This window comes from Acinonyx jubatus, chromosome B2 (assembly GCF_027475565.1).
Source record: "Acinonyx jubatus isolate Ajub_Pintada_27869175 chromosome B2, VMU_Ajub_asm_v1.0, whole genome shotgun sequence".
Taxonomy (NCBI): Eukaryota; Metazoa; Chordata; class Mammalia; order Carnivora; family Felidae; genus Acinonyx; species Acinonyx jubatus.
The window spans coordinates 34922825-34944738 of NC_069385.1; the positions used below are offsets into that span (position 1 = coordinate 34922825).

At 36.3% G+C, this 21914-nt stretch overlaps 1 protein-coding gene across 2 annotated transcripts in view; it reads right to left on the reverse strand.

Annotated features, from left to right (window-relative positions):
- Positions 1-21914, reverse strand: part of LAMA2 (laminin subunit alpha 2) — a 606210-nt gene that overhangs the window by 85847 nt on the left and 498449 nt on the right. For both annotated transcript variants that reach the window (XM_053222255.1, XM_053222254.1), the window contains exon 43: positions 9998-10100. In XM_053222255.1, coding sequence (XP_053078230.1) covers positions 9998-10100 — 103 coding nt within the window. The remainder of the gene's footprint in view (positions 1-9997; positions 10101-21914) is intronic.

The window sequence follows — 21914 nt, forward strand, 5'->3', positions numbered from 1 at the left end:
GTTTTTTCTTGCTACCTTAGCATGATTGCTTTAATATTAAACAAAAAAAAACCCCACTTATTGGAGATAATTTAATATTACAAATGTACATTTTTCAGCTTCTTTCCACTAGTTTTTAACATTGTCCAAACTTTGGCTTAGTTTGGAATCTAAAGTTATGGAATCTTTTAGGAAAAAGAAAATAAAGATCCAATTTGCTGATAGAACAACATAAGTTTTGAAGCTTTGATTAAATACACATCAATTTGCAAATATATCTTAAGACTGAATCTAAAAAAAATTTAAAAAATGGAAAAAAAAAAGACTGAATCTGTCTTGTTTTTTTCTCTAAGCATCATTTATTAGTGAACAGTGTAATTGAATAAATGAACGATATGAATTCTGGGCTTCCTCTAATACTTTTTACCTCTCTGAATGGATAAAGCAGATCATTTCTTAAAAAAATTTTTTTAAATAGTTTTTTATGCCATAATTTTTTTCCCTGGCCAGATGCATGCTAATCGTTTCAAATAGATCTACAGAAATGCAAAATGTAAATAAAAGGCAGAGTCCTCAATTAAAGAGGATCACTGAGAAAGGACCAGGGAAGAGGGAGTCCCCTCCTGGCCTGGACTGGCAGAGACATTCAGTCACAGTAATGACCGGCAGTCTGTGTGTATGTGTATATGATACAGCAACTTCAAGATATATGTGCTATTACCATCTCCGACTTACAAATGAGGAAATGGAGGCTTAGAGAATTTATGTAAATTTCCTAAATTTGCATGATTAGTAAATGGCAGGGAATTCAAATCCACGTGGTCTTATTCCAGAAACTGTGCTCTTCATGGCCACAGTGTGCTAGGGATTGGTAATCAAAGCCGGGATCCGCAGGGCATGCTAGGTGGTGGCGTTCTTCCCCACCCACACTGGCCTCCCTTCCTTTCACCTCAGCTCTCTTCTCATTTTCTCCTTTGTTGCCTTAAAAAATTGGCCCCAGTTAAAGGAATCTCATGAGCCTCACACAAACACTATGTACAGAATCAACTTGGAATATTAGAGAAGATTAGCCATGCCTACGTGAGAAATGACAGGCAGATGTACAAAGTGTTCCACATTTTTACAAATAGAAATAGTTACCAAATTAAAGTAAAGCACCTAAGATTAGCGCATACAAAGGAAGAGTAAGATATCATTTCTCATTTATCAGGTTGGGAAAAGTTAAATGTCTGATAATACCAAGTGGTTGCAAGAGTGTTGGTGGGAATTCAAATCGATGTTATTTTCTGAAGAACAATTTAATACATTTCTTAGGATTTTAAATAGACCTGTATTTGTCCCAGCAATTGCACTGCCAGAAATTTAGCCTGCAGATATACTTATGAAACCATATTAATGTGTATCTTCCAGAATGTTCGTTAGATCTTTATTTCTAATAGCAAAACAGGAGAAATAGCAAAAATGCTCTGTATTAAGGAACGTTTCTATCACTATGGCAATGGTACATACATAGTCTTTAAAAAGAATTAGGTGAGTGGGTGCAGATATGAAAGAAAAAGATCCTTAAGATCTTTCTCATGAAAATGAGCAAGACATACCATATACATACCAACACATGGATATAAAAACTTGTCAGGGTGGGGTCTGGCGGTGGGTAGGTGGCACAGAACATACCAGAGAACCCTGACAGTACTTACAGCAGCAAGGGAGTTGATGGTGGTGTGGGAAGTGGTATACTAAAACCTTTCATTTTGTACCTGGTCATGCTGATCATATTGCTTTCTTGGTGCAGATATTTCTATTCTTTTATTTAAAAGAATTAAAAAAACACAATAAAAAATGACTACAGCAACCTGAACTATGGCAGACCGCTATTGCCAACACACAAAACTGTTGTTTTCATCGTTTTCCTGGTACCTAGCGTGGGCAGGCCAGGTCAGGCCAGACTAGGTCTCACACAACTGTGCCGTAATGGCCTTGATTTGGTTGTATGCATACCCCTCGTAGAGGCAGTACACCTGACTTCTCAGAGGAACCGAGCAGGCCCCTGTCAGCTGGAGAACAACCCTGGCCTTTACTGGCCTTCATCCGGGAAGGATAGCAAAGGGAAAGGAAGATGAATCAAGGATTCTTTTTTTAAAAAAAAATTTTTTTTTCAACGTTTATTTATTTTTGGGACAGAGAGAGACAGAGCATGAACGGGGGAGGGGCAGAGAGAGAGGGAGACACAGAATCGGAAACAGGCTCCAGGCTCCGAGCCATCAGCCCAGAGCCTGACGCGGGGCTCGAACTCAGGGACCGCGAGATCGTGATCTGGCTGAAGTCGGACGGTTAACCGACTGCACCACCCAGGCGCCCCTGAATCAAGGATTCTTAACGATCAGTGCTCTGAATGTGAAAAAGAGGACTGAACAGATTAATGACCCACTTCATTTCATGTAAGGGCTTTATAGGCAGATAGATTAAACCACTGTTATACAATAGTAAGGTAAGCACAGGCTACAGTTTAATGCATCTGCTTTCAAGCTCCAAGCCAAAGACCTGATGTCACTGAAAAACAAAGCATAAAATATCCCAGCAAAGCATGGTTCTAAAACATCAATGTGTCCATCTCAGTCACTAAGATGTTATTATTTTCAATTCCAGTGCCTCAAAGTATACTTTCCAAGTAATTAGATTTTCTCCTCTGTCAATCATGATTCATCTTTCTTTTAATACTTCAGTTATTTTCACTGTTTGTACTACAATAAAATCTTTGGATAGGTCATTGAAAGTCTACTTTCAGAAAGAAAGCCAGTCTGATTATGACTGTGATAGCTATACGAACCCCTTACAAATAAAGGGCTGCTCTTTTGATATTAACTTGTAAGTCTTCATCAATTAAGGAAATGGAACAGTACAAATTTTATTTCTTAGCTTCTTGATTGGATTTGATTTTTTAAATAATGAAGCATTCAAAATGTTCTGGAAAGCAAGATCTTCATGTACAGTGACAAAAAAAACACATTAGTTTAAAGGGCATCACTTGGTTTATAGTATTTTGTGCATTCGGAGAGCAAATGCTGGCTGAACAAGCAGGCTAATTATTCCAAAGAAAGACCGATCCGAAGTACATTGTTGCTGCTGTCCCTCAAGTTCCAAAGCAGTAATTTTGCTCCTCTGCTTTCTGTACTAGAAAATAAAAATGTGAATATTCTGACCCCACTCTGAATTCTATGTTTCACCTACTTGATTCGGATTCCTTCTTGATGTATCCTTTCTTACATTCTGATCGTTTTTTTTTTTTTTCCTGAAGTAGTTTCTGGAATTTCTCAAACCCAATCTAAGTACTTTATAGCTTCGTCAATAGAATTAGGTGAATAGAAGCTGTGTACAGAAAAGTAGTGCAGATTTCAAAATGGAAAACTTGAGAAATTATAGCAATGAAAAGCTCAAAAAATAAGCACTCCAAGGTTGGCTTTAAATGAAAACACATATGAGGCAGAGTGGCTCCATAGGTGACATGCAAGGAAGATTACATTTGGCCCAGTTTGTACTGTAACATGACCACAGAAATGGAATTATTAATAGTTAAAAGAACACCTAACCCAATTCTTTAGTTGTCATTTCTGAAGAACAAGAAAGGGTCGGATTTATGATTCATAGCGACATTTAGAGGATTTCCTCTCATTTCCTCGGCTCTTGAACCCAGTAGCTGTAATCAAGTCATTCCTTCTATTTTCTGTCTAGACACCACACTCACCAAACCTGAAACCAAACCTCTGGTTCCCCCTTTCTCCTCCTGTCCTCACACATGAGAAGGCAAATGTCCAGAAATGGGTTTGGCAGAGGCAGAGGTCATAAAGTGAGGGGAAGAAGCAGAGCAGTAAGGGTAGACTGCGAACATTCCGCACAATGTCATTTCCCTTTGTTGCCTGTCAGCTGACATGGTGAGGCAGACATATTCAAAACGAAAATCACAAGACAGAGTTGTAAGTCAGTTCCACTAAGAGTACACATTTACTCGTGTCTCTGAAGCTGTGCTGAATAGGGTTTAGAGTTTAGATTAGAACTGGTGACTTTGAACAATGCTATGCCATATCTTAAAGCTGTAAATGTAATTTCTTTCATCATCAATAATGATCTTTTACAAAATTCTAGTCATTAAAAGTGTCATGTGGTGCAGTGAAATCCTTATAAGACTTAGAGATGGAAGTTTTGGGTTCAAATGCCAATTCTATCCCTTTTTACATGTATAAACGAGGACAGCACATTTCTTTGTATGACTGATATGAGAAATAAATCTGAGGATATATGAGAAAGTATTGGCTTTATGACAGGCAGTAAATGGTAACAAAATAATTCACATTGGCTTGATAATGGCTTTGATGTATTTACCAGTTTTCAATAATGTTGAAATAGGTTTCAGCTAAATATAAGAATGCTTTTAAACAGATTTTAATGAAATATTCTATTTGACTATCCAAACTCATTACGTTCTTCAAATGCAATTTTTAGTTTTTATTTATGCACAAGCAAATACCTTGAGAGAATCTCTCATTCATAAGGATGAAATTCACAGAATGACTATTAATTTTCAAGGGGTCTGGTTAAATGGAATCTCTCCTGCCAAACTACCATCCAGATAACATTTTGCAATGAACCTGATTACCATGATATTTGTCTTATTATGAACTACTACTTTGATGGATCCTTATCACTTCTGATTTGCTTCTTTAAACAAAAATGAAGGAATATCCTCTCTTTAGGATTTCCTTGTAAAAAAAAATCCATGTCACTTTCATTTGTCACAAACGTGCTTTATGTTTTCTTGTGAAGGCACCTTCTAAGCTAGAGAGCAGATTAATAATGTTTGCAGCATTTTTATGTGTGGTTCTGAAGCAGAAAGGGATCGGCATGAGGTCATGTAAAATATCTTGATTTTGACCTTCCTGGTAATGAGAGATTTCTGCTACCTTGGGTATTCATCCACTTATTCATTTATCAAGCATTTGTTAGAATCATTAAGTGTCACTGTGTCACCTTCTTAACTATGGAAGAAGCTCAGTGTTTTTATCCAGCTATGCGTAAAAGCATAGGCTTTGGAGCCAGACTAATTGTGGGCTAAAGTGTTGGTCCCACTGTACAAATGTGGTATAATTCAAATTATTGGTGTTTATTCAAATCAAATGATTTTGTTTTATATATGAGAGGTGGCCAGCCTTACTAAATTACATAATATTTGATTGTGTTACACAATTTTTAAATTTTATTATATTACATGATATATTTTCTTCTATGAACATTTTAAGAACATTGGAGGTACAATTTTCCTCAAATCACTTCACTCTTAGTTTTTCACCCACCTATACAGTCCTTTGTCTTCTTAATACTGAGATTTCCAAAAAGTCTGCCCTCTAGGTCAACCTAACAACCCAGGGCAGGAAGCTGAGGCCTTGCAGAAGGATGGGCAGCTGCGTAAGGAAGAAAGCTGGGCAAAAGTGAGACCCTGCTTCCTGTCCCTGGCCTCCTGTCACTGACTTGATGAGGTTGCTATGCCAGTCTTCCCACATTTTGTACTTCTATCCCTCCTTCATGATGTTATTCCTATGTTTCCTTTTCCCCAGATGCTGTCACAACTTTGAGATATGTCCGATCTCTGATTGCCTATTTTGCCCAGACATGTATATTAGAGTTCCCGTTCATGGGAACCTCTGAGGTCACTTAATGGGTGGGTCTACAGGGAAGCATATTACTGAGAAACCTTGCCCTTAACTGAAAGGGCCAAATGAGGTCTTGTTCATCATGGGCACAATGCTTGAAAGGCCCTCAGTAAATTTCAGGTGCAACTGAATATTCCCTTCCTCCCACTAGAGAAAGGGCCATAATAGGAAATCTGAGGAGAGGAGGGAAGGGGTCCTTGTGTGGTGGCAGGATATCCAAAGACTTAAGATACCAAAATAGAGGCAAATCCTCTCTTCAGCCAGTGTAACAAGAAACCAAAATGACCAGACATTAAAACACACTTATGGTACCTCTAGGACAAGCTCTGAAGCCCAACTGTGGGCCTGCTCATTTTGTTTTGGCCAGCAAGGTATTCTAGAAGAAATTGAATTAGAATACCTTCAAGTAAGGCAAGTACTGTCTGGTCCAACAATTCCTACTTGTCCATGTCCATATCTGCCACTACTTTGTCACTTTACATTTGAACTTCTACACCAAGTCCAACCTGATTTCATTATCTTGATTTTCTCTATTCACACTCCCAAGGAGGAACTACAGCTCTGTATGAAAACTCAGCAATTTCTATGGGAAAAGGTTGTTTTGTTCTTCAGACTATGGGAGACTAGGGGATCCAGGCTCAATTTCATCGATTTAATCCAAGAATTGTTTGTTTTTTTTTTTTTGTCAATGGAACAGATTTTGTCTTTCATATGCCTATCTTTAGAAAGGCTGATTTTGGCAAATGGTAGTATGTGAATTCAAAGGCGGTACATGTTTAGTAATGAAAGAATGCTTTGGACAAAATTTAACTCCTGCATCATACTTTGGTTTAACAGCACTACAGCATTTCTGTTTATTCTTTTTTTTTTCTAATCTAAAATAACATCGTAGAATCTTACCAGGTTAGTAATTACAACTGTATTACATTCATGAAGGGAGAACTTTTCTGATATACTTGTCTGGACGGAAAGCCCAAGTGTTAGGAGGATAAGAGCATAGAAGAAAAATATTGATTAGTTTGATAAAAGTTCATGTTTGGGATAATTTTGTTACTGTTCTTTGTGCTGGACAGTACTATGCGTCATGCAATTCACCGAATCAATATGTCTGCATTTGGGAATAGATCTTTTTATTTCATATGAGTGTCATCCAGTTTATAGAAATGTTATCTATTCACTCATAAGTGACTGATGTCACTTATTTGTATGAATACAAAAATTAAGGATAAATTAAGAAGTAAATAATATTGAAAACTTACTCTATGTAAGATAAGGTACATAATTGTAAAATATTAGTATTCTCAACCTTGTAATATACCATCCTTGACTTCATTCCTTGCCTTATATACATTCCATGAGAACTTAACTGGCTATCTTATTGACAAAATCTCTTGTCAATCTGCAAAGTAGTGTTAATTCACCTGCTGTTATTAATTCATCTTCTAACTCTTCTCGATCATCAATATGTCCCAAGTTCCATATCCATCAAGGAAATGATTTTTACCTCCATGGACATTCAATCAGTGTAGACTGGTTTCCAATTTCAACTGTGTACAAGGGCAAATTTACTCTTAACAAATGTATATTCAAAAATTTAAAAGCAAAACAAATTGCTCCTGGCAAGTTCAGATCCCTCCAGGCAAGGGCAGCATGAAAATGGCAGGGAGAAGCACTAAGTCATTTGTGACTAAAGCACGGACTAACCGGATTGTACCAAATTGAACCAAGTAACAAATTAGAAATACAGAGGGTATACTGGCCTCCCCATTTTTATTCCTTCTCACTCCAGGCACCAGAGAAAGGGAAATGACTAAATCTCGATTTTAATAGCTGCTGTCAAGAGTTTTGCTCTGTAGGGCCTATTTCAGCAGTTCCTGGTGGTAATATATGGCATTTCTCTGATTAACAGCCATTTTATAACTTGTGTAATTGGCCACAAATCAGGGGAATGTCATAATGTAGCAAGAAAACATTCCCATCTCCGTCAGAGCCTTGGCTTGGATTTTTGGAGAAATTATTACAGGAGTAGTTTGTGGGTTTTCATTACTTTAAATAATGTACTACCTGAAGTACAAAAAAAGACATTTAAACTAATGAACATTTCTGTCTCCTAGCCCTTTCTACTATGCCTGTCTTTAGACTTCTTTTTTGTTTTTAGGAAAAAAAATACTCTAAAGATTGAATTATTTTTTCATTTTTATAACACCAGTATTTTTAGGAAAACAGAGGGAAGGGCAGAGTTGGGAGTGAGGTGCGGTGACTCAGGCATTCATCTCAGGAGTAAAATTTAAAGGGGTACTTTAATCAAATGAAAAATATTTTGATGTAATATTTTAAAAATTAAAACTAATTCAAAGAAGATCTATGATACACAAAATATTAAACTTTGAAATCAAAAAGGATCTGACCACCCACTTGCATGACCTAACCTCACTCACTTCACCTTAATCCTAGCTCTGAGCAAAGGTATTGGATGGGAAAGAGTGGCCACAAAGTAATGAGGTCAATTCAACTTGTCCAAAAGGAAAATAGGTTTGGATTCTATTGTTACTCTTCAGGTTAGGATAAGAGCAAGTCCTACATAGAACTACACAGAACTATGTTTATAGAGGTTTCTTTCACCTGTGACACACAGTCCAAATTATACAGTACCATGTATAATGCAGGCAGGAGTTGTAATGTCCTACTGGCCTCTATTAGAGACAATGGACAATTAGTTTAAAGCATGACAAATGTAAATGCTTATAAAACCTCTTTTGTTTCGAAGGTTAGTAAAGACGAGTACCATTCTTCTTAAACATTTTTTTTGAATATATGTTTATTTCCTGATTTGAGCTAGTCACGGTGATATTATACACCAGAAATGCAAAGTTAAGAAGAAGAGAGCATGTCTGTCCTCAAGAAGATGGGATATAAGTACAAGGTTGCTGTGGGCTGACAAGTCTATAATAAAGGTAGGCAGTGAGAAGGGGCATGTAGTTCAGGTGGAGTGTCTAGTTGCCTAGAAATGATGACATTTGAGCTTAATTTTGAAGCTCTGGTGGAAGGTAATTAAATGAAAAAGAACGAAAGGTGGTGAAGCATTCCAAAGAGAAGGATCGATACTCTGAAATATGGAGGCTTGGAATGGTAGTATATTTTGGAAGGACTGTGAGTATTTCAGTAAGGTTAGGGACATACATGCAAGCCAGAAAATGGTAAGGAATGAGATGGCAGAGAGAAATGGGACGCAACTGAAATAAAAAAAAAAAAACAAACAAAACAGGAGATATTTGAATGAAATAATAAATATAATAGCTTACCTAGAGAGCAGCTATATTGAGTAATACATTTTTAATGCAAAGCCCATAATGTACCGAAGTAGATATTTTATGTACTTTGATGACTGAATTAGGAATAAAACACAAGAAAAATGTACTTAAAAAGCATAAAAATTTTCGGGAAATGTGACCACTATCAAATTGAAAGTTTCATAAGGACATTCGTATGATGTCTAATTCATTCCTTTGTGACTATTATTTCTGAAGCCAAAACAAGTGGGATTTAGTACTCTTAAACACTTGTTATGCTTTAATTTAAAAGTCACTACTCTGGGGCGTCTGGGTAGCTCAGTCAGTTAAGCTCAGTCAGTTGATCTCAGCTCAGGTCATGATCTCATAGTCATGACATCGAGTCCCATGTGGGGCTCTGTGCTGAGTGTGGAGCCTGCTTGGAATTTTCTCTCTCTCTTTCTCTCTCCTTCCCTCCCTCTCCCTCTGCCCCTCTCTTGCTCACACACTCTTTCCTTCCTTTCTCTCTCTCTCTAAAAAATGATAAATTAATTTTAAAAAAGTTACTATACTTTAGATATAGGCAATATGATGTTATGTAAATTAGGTTAAAAATTATGAAATATTGCCCAGTGCAAAATGAGATATGATGTCAAAATACTGAAAAGCTGAATTAAACCCAGATAATAAAAATAATCATAAAAATCATGGTGAAATAATTTCACTTTTCCAATAGTGTGACAAAATATCCTACCAATTAGAAATATAAGTATTTCTTGGGTTGGCTCTTGGGTTGGCTCAGTGGGTTAAGCGGCTGACTCTTGATTTTGGTTCAGGTCATGATCTCATGGTTTTTGAGGTAGAACCTGGCATTGTGCTCTGTGCTGACAGCATAGAGCCTGTTTGGGATTCTCTCTCCCTCTCTCTCTTTGTCCCCTCCCCCCACTCACACGTGTGTGCATGCGCTCTCTCTCTCTCTCAAAATAAACGTTAAAAAAACAAACTACAATTAATCTGAAAATAATAATAAAGAGAGGTCATACTAACCTTTGACATCGTTTGCTAACTTCTTGGCTTCATTAAGAACCCCAAAGCTTTTCTGAAGAGAACCTTTGGCACCTTCCTTTAATGAACCCTGAGGACCTGTTGCCTGCGGACAGAGAAAGAGTGTCACATATCAACAACCACAGAATTATGGAGTAGACATATCTGGCCGGCAGCAGTATACAGATTTACTTCCAGGGAGGCCTTCTGGGCTACAGAATTATAAATTAGCACACATTGGTGATTAAAGTCAGGAGGCTATCTATTGGGAGAGAAGAAGAGCTAGAACAGAACCCTCAGGAATCCTAACATGTGAGGGGCAGGTTCAGAAAGTGGAGCTGGCAAGGTACCTGGGATACCAGAGCGAAAAGAGAAACCAGGAGAGCATGATACTATGGAAGTCAAGAGATGCAGAGGTGGCTCAAAGCATGATGGTTGGCAGTGTTGCAAGGATATAATTGGTCAGAATTAAATGCTATACAATAGTTGAGCAGATGAATAACTGAACACATCTATTGACTTAATCCCTAATCACATTTTACTTGAGTTGTGTGGTAAGGGGGGGGGGGCAGTTCTTATCTCCTTCAAATGAGGAAGAACACCACTCCCTTTAAAAACACATCTCCAAGTTCTACAGCAAAACAAAGTCTTCTAAATAACAATCTCTGAGCTAAAATCATCTCCTAGCAAAGATGCATTTGTTGAGGCTTGACTTAAAAGAGATGACAAAAAGATAGCAGCATGATATGGGAAAAGGATCGTTTAACCTAATGTCTAGTTATCTGTCTTAATAGTGTTTGTTCCTTAGCAATCATCACATAATACACATATATCATCACAGAATACATTTATACCAAGAGATAAATCAAATAGGATCTTATGTGTAAAGTTTAAATTGGAAAAGTATTTCAGGAAGCAGAAGAGCTAGAGAATGCTAAATATACTTACTGTTGAAGTTATAAAGCTAATTCAGGTTATCCCAGACCTAACACTCTTAAAAGATACCTGCAAGTGCCTCAGTAACGTGTTTTTGTTTGTTTGTTTTTAAATCAGTCACATTATTTGAACATTAAACTAGGAAAGATCACAGAACTTGATACTGTTGTGGTAAAATTTACTTTCAGGTATTCTCCTAACAAACTTTAATTTAATCTAAATGAATAAGTCAGAGAAAGAGAAATGCCATTATGATTTCATTCATATGTGGAATTTAAGAAACAGAACAGATGAACATAGGGAAAGGAAAAAAGAAGAGAGGGCGGCAAACCATAAGAAACTCTTAACTACAGAGAACAAATTGAGGGTTGATGGAGGGAGGTTAGCAGGGGATGGGCTAAATGGACAATGGGTATTAAGGAGAGCATTTCATTGTGATGAATCACTAAATTCTACTCCTGAAAATAATATTACACTATTATGTTAACTAAAATTTAAATAAAAACTTGAGGGGCACCTGGGTAGCTCAGTTGGTTGAGTATTTGACTCTTAATTTTGTCTCAGGTCATGATTTCAGGGTTGTGGGATCAAGCTCGGTATCGGGGGCTCAGTGTGGAGCTTGCTTAAGATTCTCTCTTTCTCTCCCTCTACCCTTCTCCCCTGCTAGCACTCTCTCTCTCTCTAAAATAAAAAAATATATATATAAAAAATTTAAAAAAACAAACTTGAAACATTGATAAAAATAAAAAAAAAAAAATCTGTTCACAGAACAGGTATCTACAAAAGGACATATTGGATACATCTATATAAATAAAAAGGGAAATGGCGCATATATATCTAGCACTTGCATAAAGAGATTTCTGATAACCCCAGAAAATTATTCTATGGAAAATGGGCAGTCTCTTCAACTGAGAACACAGAAATTCTTAGGCCTATAATTTCTCTTGGGAATTAGATACAGTAACATCATATAGTTTCATTTATTAAAAAAAAATAAAAAAGGTAAGTGCATCAACATAAGTGGCACAAATCCAGTATACTTTACTCAAAAAAAAAAAAAATAAGTCTTAGTTCTTTACTAAGGTCCTATATTTGTTCCAAACTTACATTCCATTCTTACTCCCTTGGTTACAGGTTTTCTGGATCAAAACAGATCAGAGAAAGGAAATTACAAAAAAAGAAGGATGAAGATTCTCTAAATAGGCACATGAAAACAGCAGAAGTGACAGCTGACAATCTGTCTGACAATAGGAAGGAGAAGTTATCAAGTAGAGAAAAAAAAGAAAGGCTCCGAAGTCCAAATCAATTTGGATAGGGATAAAGTAGGTTTCAGTAGCTGCCTGTGTAATTGTAGTAAAATAACCAATGTTGATAATGATGATCCTGAGTCATCCAGATCATATGGGTCACTCATAGCACTAGACAAAAATAGACCAAGATAGAAAGGAAGGAAGGAAAGAAGGAAACAGCTTTCCCTGCAGACTTGAGATGTGAATGTCTTTCTACAAGAATATAATCTGGCAAGCATTTAACAACCAAAATTTTAAAGCTAATCTTGAATATGCAAAGTGAGGCATGGGGGTAAAGGAAGGAGAGAAAGTTGATTTGCTGCACATAAGAAAATTAATGAAATGAGGTAAGAGAAAAGAGGGGAAGAATCAGACAACATGGAAAGAGGCTAAAGTTTGAGCTGTGAGGGACTATGGATAGTGGTGACCAGTCTTCATTTTTTTCTACCCTTTTACAGATTTCAACAGTTTTATTAAGGGATAAATTTCACATATTTAAATTTTACAGTTTGATAAGTTTTGACATATATACACCCATGAAACCATCAGGACAATCAAGGTAGAGAAACCATCCATTTCCTCTTGATTTCTCCCTTGCACCCCTTCTTGACTTCCTCTCAACTCTACACAAACACTGCTTCTCCTTTCCATCACTGTTCGTTTGCATTTAATAAAATATTACATAAGTGGACTCATCTAGCTTGTTCTTTTTTGTTTGGCTTCTTTCACTCAGCATAATTATTTCAACATTTGTCCATGCTGTGTATCAATATGTGATCCTTTTAAAAATTAAATGGATATGCCCTAATCTATTCATTCACCTCTTGTTGGACATTTGGGCTATCTCCAACATTGGCCATTCTAAATTGAGTTTCTAGGACCATTTGTGTACAAGTCTTTACATGAACATATGCGTTCATTTCTCCTGGAATGAATACCTAGAAGTGGAGTAGTTAGATGATATGGCGGTATGTTTCAGTTTTTGAGAAACTACTACCCTGTTTTCCAAATTATTCGTGCTACTTTAAATTCCCACCAGCAGAGTTAAGTTTATCTACATCCTTGCTAATAATACTTAATGTAGTCAGTCATTTTAAGTTTTAGACATGCTATGGATGTGTATATCATTTTGGTTTTAATTTGCATTTTCCTTGTGACTAATAATGTTGAACACCTTTTAATATACTTATTCCATCTGTTTAAATCTTTTGCCCATTTTTTTATTGGGTTATTTGTTGTTACTGAGTTTTGAAAGATATCAATGCATAGTTTGAATACAAATCCTTTATCAGATAATATAATTTGCAAATATATATTCCCTTAGTTTGTATCTTAACACATGCTTAGATTTGAATTGTAATAATTTTGTCAAGAATTTTTACATCTATATTTATAAGGGATATTGATATATATATATATTTGGTAATGTCTTCGTCTCATTTGTACTAGAGTGATACTGGCCTCATGGAATGAGGTGGGACATGGTTTATTCTCTTCAATTCTCTGAAGAATTTATTACTTCTTCCTTAAATGCTTCATGGAATTCACTAGTGAAGTCATTTGGAGCTGAATTGTGTGTGTGTGTGTGTGTGTGTGTGTGTAAGGTTTTTAAGTACAAATTCTATTCTTTAATGGACTTTCAAGTTATTTATTTGTAAATGAATTTTGGTGGTTTGTAATTTTCATGGAATCTGTCCATTTCATTCAAACTGTTGGATTTCTGGCATAAAGTTGTGTATTACTGTCTGAAGAAATTTTAATGACTTTACCTCTTTATTCCTGATATCAGATACTGATTTTTTTTCTGATCAGTCTGATTATCAACGTATTTATCTTCCACTGAACCCTGGTACCTTTAGCCAGCAACACGACTGCAACCTGACTGAAGTCCATCTGTTGATAGACTTCCCTGCTACTAATTTCTTATCTTCTTGCATTAATGAATATGACCTCCCTTTTGCTCCAAAGCATCTTGTCTTTCCTGCTTTTCAGGAAGCCAATGATTTCTTCCTGGGTTTTCTGTCAACCACTCCTTGCTCAGGTAAGGAAAAGAAAGGCAAGGAGGCAGGACATTTTGACGTGTGGAGAGCTGGAAAAGTATTTCATTTGCAAAGGCCTGGAGAGTTTATGAAGGGCAGTATGAAGAAGTAAAGCTGTTAGGTTAGGGTCCATTTCTGGAAAGCTTGAATATCAGGCTAAAAACACTGAGCAATAAGCAACGTGGAGTCATTGAAAGTTTCTGAGTAGAGTGTATGGTCAGAGTCTTAGCCCCAGAAGGTGAACTGGGAGGGTTTTTGGGAGAAAAAAGAGACACCGTTTGGCTATTATGATAGTATAGGCTAGAGAAAACGGAATTGTAACCTCAGGCAAGGGCAGTGGAAATGAGAGTTTGGGTTCAAGGGATGTGGAGGAATAAGATAGGTTTCAGTGTTTCAAGAAGCACTCCAAAATATTAAAGTAGAGGACTGATGGCATACAACTGTCAGTTATAAACAGTATATCAACCACCCAGGTTTAAGAGACAAGCCTTCCATATGATAACAGAATGAAAAATACTAACATGTTATGGATGAAAGGAATTGTTTCAACTCATTGGAATTTGAAGAGTTCCTTTTCCAACATTGCTTAGTAAGTCACCGAAGCACATCGACAATATCAGGACAGGTGATGAAGCAGCATTTTCCAAGCTAATTATACTTCATACATATTCATAAGCATTGCATCTGAGTTTCTGAGCTGTGTCTACGGCATATGTGAAGTATAAATGAGGTTCTTAGAGTTGCACGATATGTGTTTCTTGCTTTTTAGAAACTGTATTTTTATAAATAAGTTCTTTCTCTGTGTGTGCATATATATATTATATAAAATGTTTATTATAATATACACAATAAAATATGTGTAGGTTGCTGTATGTTTTTATTAATAAGTATTTATAGAAAACATGAGCTAATTGAAGAGATTATTAGAGAAGGAAAGATACAGGGAAAAAAGAAACAATAATGTCTACAAAGATTTTACAAAGGATTTTGCACTTAATTGGCTTTTTATACATGTTAGTTTTCTTCTTCCTATTATCTGTTAAATATTCATAGTGACTCTTGATGAAGTATCATGTCACTGATTAATAGATGAAGGAACTGATTTACCAAAAGAAAGTTTTTAGCTGTCTCAAACACCTGAATAAGCTCTGTTTATTCAAATATGGAGAGACTGCTTTGCTTACTGGAACTGTAGTGGAGAACAAACAAAAAAATCCCTTAAAAAGAAAGTGATTCTTACCATAATGGAGCATGGAAATATCACAGTGTTTTGTTGTCAGAAGAGGCTCTATTAGGAGAAGAAGATGTGAGTATGGGACCTGAAGTTAAGCTTATCAGGATGGTATACCTGCATCCCAGTGATGTATTATTTCAAAGGCAAATTTGAAAGTTATTGTTTATATTACCTTCTATGTTATACTTTTATTATTTTTCTAAATGGTTCTCAAATAATTTTATTTCTCTCTCTCTCTCTCTGAATTCATTGAAAGAGTTGGCTCTAAAGACAGATGTAGGATATTTCTTTTTGTTTTTATTTGTTAGAGAAAGTAGTAATTTAAAATTCATCAGCATGGTTTGTGAATTTTTCCATTGCTTTGTACACAATAATTTATTTTAGAAGCTAAGTCTTGCATATTTCCAAAGGGGATAATGGGCAAAGATATTACATAACCTAGATGATTTTAAGTTTAAAATCTTTTTAATAAAGAAAACTGTTCGGAATGTGCAGGGATACACGTAAATGCTGATGATTAGCTGTAATGTATTTATACGAAGTACATATCAGGAGAAATATTCAGGTATCTTAGACTGTTGTTAAAAATTGGGGAGAAATTTTTTACTATGGTAAAATCATTCTCAGAAGGAATGGTGGAATCTAAACCTATATACATTGTGAAAGATACAATTTTTGAGAATGTTGAAAAAATGTGCATGTGATGTTAATTAAATATAATTATCCATTGCAAAAATTCTCAATAAAATACTAGCAAATTGAATTCAACAGCATATAAAAAGAATTATTCGCCATGATCAAGTGGGATTCATTCCTGGGATGCAGGGCTGGTTCAACATTCGCAAATCAATCAACGTGATACATCACATTAATAAAAGAAAAGATAAGAACCATATGATCCTGTCAATCGATGCAGAAAAGGCCTTTGACAAAATCCAGCACCATTTCTTAATAAAAACCCTTGAGAAAGTCAGGATAGAAGGAACATACTTAAACATCATAAAAGCCATTTATGAAAAGCCCACAGCTAACATCATCCTCAATGGGGAAAAACTGAGAGCTTTTTCCCTGAGATCAGGAACACGACAGGGATGTCCACTCTCACTGCTGTTGTTTAACATAGTGTTGGAAGTTCTAGCATCAGCAATCAGACAACAAAAGGAAATCAAAGGCATCAAAATTGGCAATGATGAAGTCAAGCTTTCGCTTTTTGCAGATGACATGATACTATACATGGAAAATCCGATAGACTCCACCAAAAGTCTGCTAGAACTGATACATGAATTCAGCAAAGTTGCAGGATACAAAATCAATGTACAGAAATCAGTTGCATTCTTATACACTAACAATGAAGCAACAGAAAGACAAATAAAGAAACTGATCCCATTCACAATTGCACCAAGAATTATAAAATACCTAGGAATAAATCTAACCAAAGATGTAAAAGATCTGTATGCTGAAAACTATAGAAAGCTTATGAAGGTAATTGAAGAAGATATAAAGAAATGGGAAGATATTCCCTGCTCATGGATTGGAAGAATAAATATTGTCAAAATGTCAATACTACCCAAAGCTATCTACACATTCAATGCAATCCCAATCAAAATTGCACCAGCATTCTTCTCGAAACTAGAACAAGCAATCCTAAAATTCATATGGAACCACAAAAGGCCCCGAATAGCCAAAGGAATTTTGAAGAAGAAGACCAAAGCAAGAGGCATCACAATCCCAGACTTTAGCATCTACTACAAAGCTGTCATCATCAAGACAGCATGGTATTGGCACAAAAACAGACACATAGACCAAGGGAATAGAAGAGAAACCCCAGAACTAGACCCACAAACGTATGGCCAACTCATCTTTGACAAAGCAGGAAAGAACATCCAATGGAAAAAAGACAGTCTCTTTAACAAATGGTGCTGGGAGAACTGGACAGCAACATGCAGAAGGTTGAAACTAGACCACTTTCTGACACCATTCACAAAAAAAAACTCAAAATGGATAAAGGACCTGAATGTGAGACAGGAAACCATCAAAACCCTAGAGGAGAAAGCAGGAAAAGACCTCTCTGACCTCAGACGTAGCAATCTCTTACTCGACACATCCCTAAAGGCAAGGGAATTAAAAGCAAAAATGAATTCCTGGGACCTTATGAAGATAAAAAGCTTCTGCATAGCAAAGGAAACAACCAACAAAACTAAAAGGCAACCAACGGAATGGGAAAAGATATTTGCAAATGACATATCGGACAAAGGGCTAGCATCCAAAATCTATAAAGAGCTCACCAAACTCCACACCCGAAAAACAAATAACCCAGTGAAGAAATGGGCAGAAAACATGAATAGACACTTCTCTAAAGAAGACATCCGGATGGCCAACAGGCATATGAAAAGATGCTCAACGTCGCTCCTTATCAAGGAAATACAAATCAAAACCACACTCAGATATCACCTCACGCCAGTCAGAGTGGCCAAAATGAACAAATCAGGAGACTATAGATGCTGGTGAGGATGTGGAGAAACGGGAACCCTCTTGCACTGTTGGTGGGAATGCAAATTGGTGCAGCCACCCTGGAAAACAGTGTGGAGGTTCCTCAGAAAATTAAAAATAGACCTACCCTATGACCCAGCAATAGCACTGCTAGGAATTTACCCAAGGGATACAGGAGTACTGATGCATAGGGGCACTTGTACCCCAACGCTTATAGCAGCACTCTCAACAATAGCCAAATTATGGAAAGAGCCTAAATGTCCATCAACTGATGAATGGATAAAGAAATTGTGGTTTATATACACAATGGAGTACTACATGACAATGAGAAAGAACGAAATATGGCCCTTTGTAGCAACGTGGATGGAACTGGAGAGTGTGATGCTAAGTGAAATAAGCCATACAGAGAAAGACAGATACCATATGTTTTCACTCTTATGTGGATCCTGAGAAACTTAACAGAAACCCATGGTGGGGAGGGGAAGAAAAAAAAAAAGAGGTTAGAGTGGGAGAGAGCCAAAGCATAAGAGACTCTTAAAAACTGAGAACAAACTGAGGGTTGATGGGGGGTGGGAGGGAGGGGAGGGTGCGTGATAGGTATAGAGGAGGGCACCTTTTGGGATGAGTACTGGGTGTTGTATGGAAACCAATGTGATAATAAATTTCATATATTGAAAAAAAAAAGATAAATATAATTATCCATTAAGCTACAAAACAGTTATGTAAAATCACCCATTCCCAGAAAAGCTACTTGCATAGGAAAAGGTATAGACAGATAAACAACATTATAAAAGTTTTATATTTTCTACCCCTTGCTTGTCTGTATTTTCTACTTTTCTATAACAGATATGAACTGCTTTTGTAATAATTAAAAATATCATAGACAATTTTAAAATAAGCAAATCACTATGTGCTGCTTTTAAAAGTGTTTTAATATAACCTATATTCTAAAAAATACTACAGGATATTAAAACAAAATAGTAAATAAAAAGTGAGCATGAAAACCCAGAGAGATGGCCTCAATCAGAAATCTGTTGAAAGGCTGTAGATCCTGGCCTTGCACACTGCCCTGAAATGGGACGAGGGATTAGATGAATCTCTGTGGAAGACCGAAAGCAAGTGACCATATACAGGAGACCTGGATGAAACAGGAATCCTCCACAGTGCACATTTAGAATTTGCGACCGTCAACTTTCAGCTTGATGAGAACACCAAGAAGGACAATTAAGAGAGGATTTAAAGCACATAGCTAAGTGAGAATAGGTTTTCACCAATTACAGCATGACGGCCACTGCTCCAGCACCTATGGGTGGCACTAGCTTGCTGCAGTGAGGCAGGAACTGCACAAGCTGTTGAAGGCAGGATCAGCACAAACTACAGGGAATCTTGATTTTGAGTCAAGGCAATGGAGCAGTGTCTATGGGGTTGGAGAATATTCTCAGAGGGCATAAGATTTTTTTTCCAATTAATGTAAAGTCAAACCCAGCATGGTAATTTCACCTCTTGACTATTACACTTATATTTTGAAATCCTAAATAGTTCTGAGAGTACAGCTGCGTTGAATGAAATTAGTTCTCACCTATGTTGCATTTTACCATCACCCCAAAGAGTTGCTATGTTTTGGACTGATGACATAAACCCTTTGGTTTTTAGCATTCATACCCTGAATTTTTAAACATGTTTAATGCTAGATCATAAAATCACACTTTGCTTCTTTGTTTCCACTAGAGTTTTTTCACATTATTGACTCAAATGAACATATCACATACAGAGAAAATCACTACAATCAGGGTGGCTTAATGAACACTATTTTTACATACAGATTCAAATTTTTCTAGGTGGCTTAGTCACTCACTGACTTTTTCATGTTTGCTATTGTGTGAATCACTTAGTTCTTAGATAAGTTGTTGAATTGCTGATGGAGGAAAAAGATGCTCACCAGTTTTATTGGCAGATTTAATTGTCATATCAATTATGGATTTATACCATGTTCTCATTAATATTACACTGCTATAAAATTTAAATTCCAATGATTAGAGATATTAATAAGAAGTCAAAACTACTGTTTGACTTCTAAAGCAGTGGTTGACAGAATAAAATACAAGTTTTATGTGAGTTAAAATGTACAACTTGACTAACACCATATTTTATTGAGCCTTTTGAATGCAATATGTACTCTGCTAATATTTGCATGGTCCTTTATGTAGGAAATAAAAACTCAAAAATGACCTTGCAAGTATTCTTTATGTATTTTGGTTCATCCAATTATACAAAGCAAATACTAAATAGGACAGACTGAAGAGAAGATATGACCATACTTCTAAACAAACACTCATTAGAAATGCCTTAATGTTTAATCACACTATTGCAAGATTCACAGTGTTTAACTTTATGGTTCATAGACCAATAGCAATGATGTCAAAAGAATCTTGCTATTATAAGGACTCAAAAACTAATAAATAAGAAGAAATTATTAGGAATATTAATATTAAAGGAAAGAATAATAATAGGAAAGAAAAGAAAACATAATAGAGGAAAAGAATAAACTAGGAAAAAGTTGAAAAGTATTATTTTTATTAGCAGGACAAATGAAAACATATAATTATTGTTGGTTTGAGGACTGGTTAGAATTCTGATTATGTCTGATTACCCTTTGTGATGTTTTTCATAATGCTATTTACACATTAAGTACATTAAATATATAGTTACAGTTTTTAAAAATTTGAAGTGAAAAATTTAAATGTGGACATGCTTAATACCACACATTTAAATAATTCATGAGCACCTCTTGTAAGTATTATAACGAGGCCAATGAAGAGTAAGAAATGATCTCACGCAGTTGGAGATCAAATATGAAATCAGTTAAAAAGATTTGGGCTCTAGGGACTATATTTACCGTATGAGTCAAGTCAAGGGATGAATCAGAATAGACTACACAACGCACTTAATTTGAAAGCAGATCTTCTAATCCCCAAATTCTGTCTTGCTATCTACTTTCTCCAATGAAATTTAGAAATTCCAGTATACCACTAGAACCTAATTCTGACACATTAAAAAGAAAATCCCACATGACATCTACATTGAAACAGATATTCAGACACTATCTCAAACTAAATAGGGAAAGAAAGTAATTTTATTTTTCCTTTCAAATTGCCTTCCTCTTCAACTTTCCTATATCTTGTAGCAATATAACTATCTTGTCAACTGTGAAAATCTAAGCACCCTGGCCATTCTAGATTTCTGGCATTAGTGTTTGGAGATGGGAGGGGGCTAGCGATCAGCTCTTGTACATCAGGCATTGTCTATATGAAAATCATGGCACACTGTGTGAGAAAGAGTGAAATATTCAGGGGGTCCATTGTGGTGATCCACGTTTCTGTCCACTAGGGGTCTATTATCAGCTTACATTTTAATTCTGGGGATATCGTTTTCTGGAAAAAGTAGGAATAAAATAAAACACCACAGTCACCAAACAGTGAAAGGGCATGCCCCCCCCCCCCCCACTGTGCACAGCAGGGAGCAAGCAGAGAGACTCAGCATTTTCTAAAGCCCAGGGATCTTGGGGCTGTGAAGTCTGTATCTGACCCAAAGGTTTGCTCAAAGGGGCACTGAAACTGGCCACCTTACTGCTCACCACACCGTGTGCCCGGTGCATCTCACCCAGTGATACACCTTTTTCTGACTCATCCAACCACTCCGTGGGTTAGTGGGGACCCTTGAACATACCTTTCCCATGAGGAAGTAAAATAGGAAGAAAGCAAAAGACTCCTCTGGATTACCTAATTTAAAAATCTGAATCTTGAGCAAAAAAACACTGTTTTCAGGAAACAGTACCAAGAGACTAAATAAAATGGAGTAACTGTGCAGGGAAGATGGTAGGAATTAAGATGATATGAAGAAAAGGAGGTAAGAGAAAGTGTGTTACTTCAGCA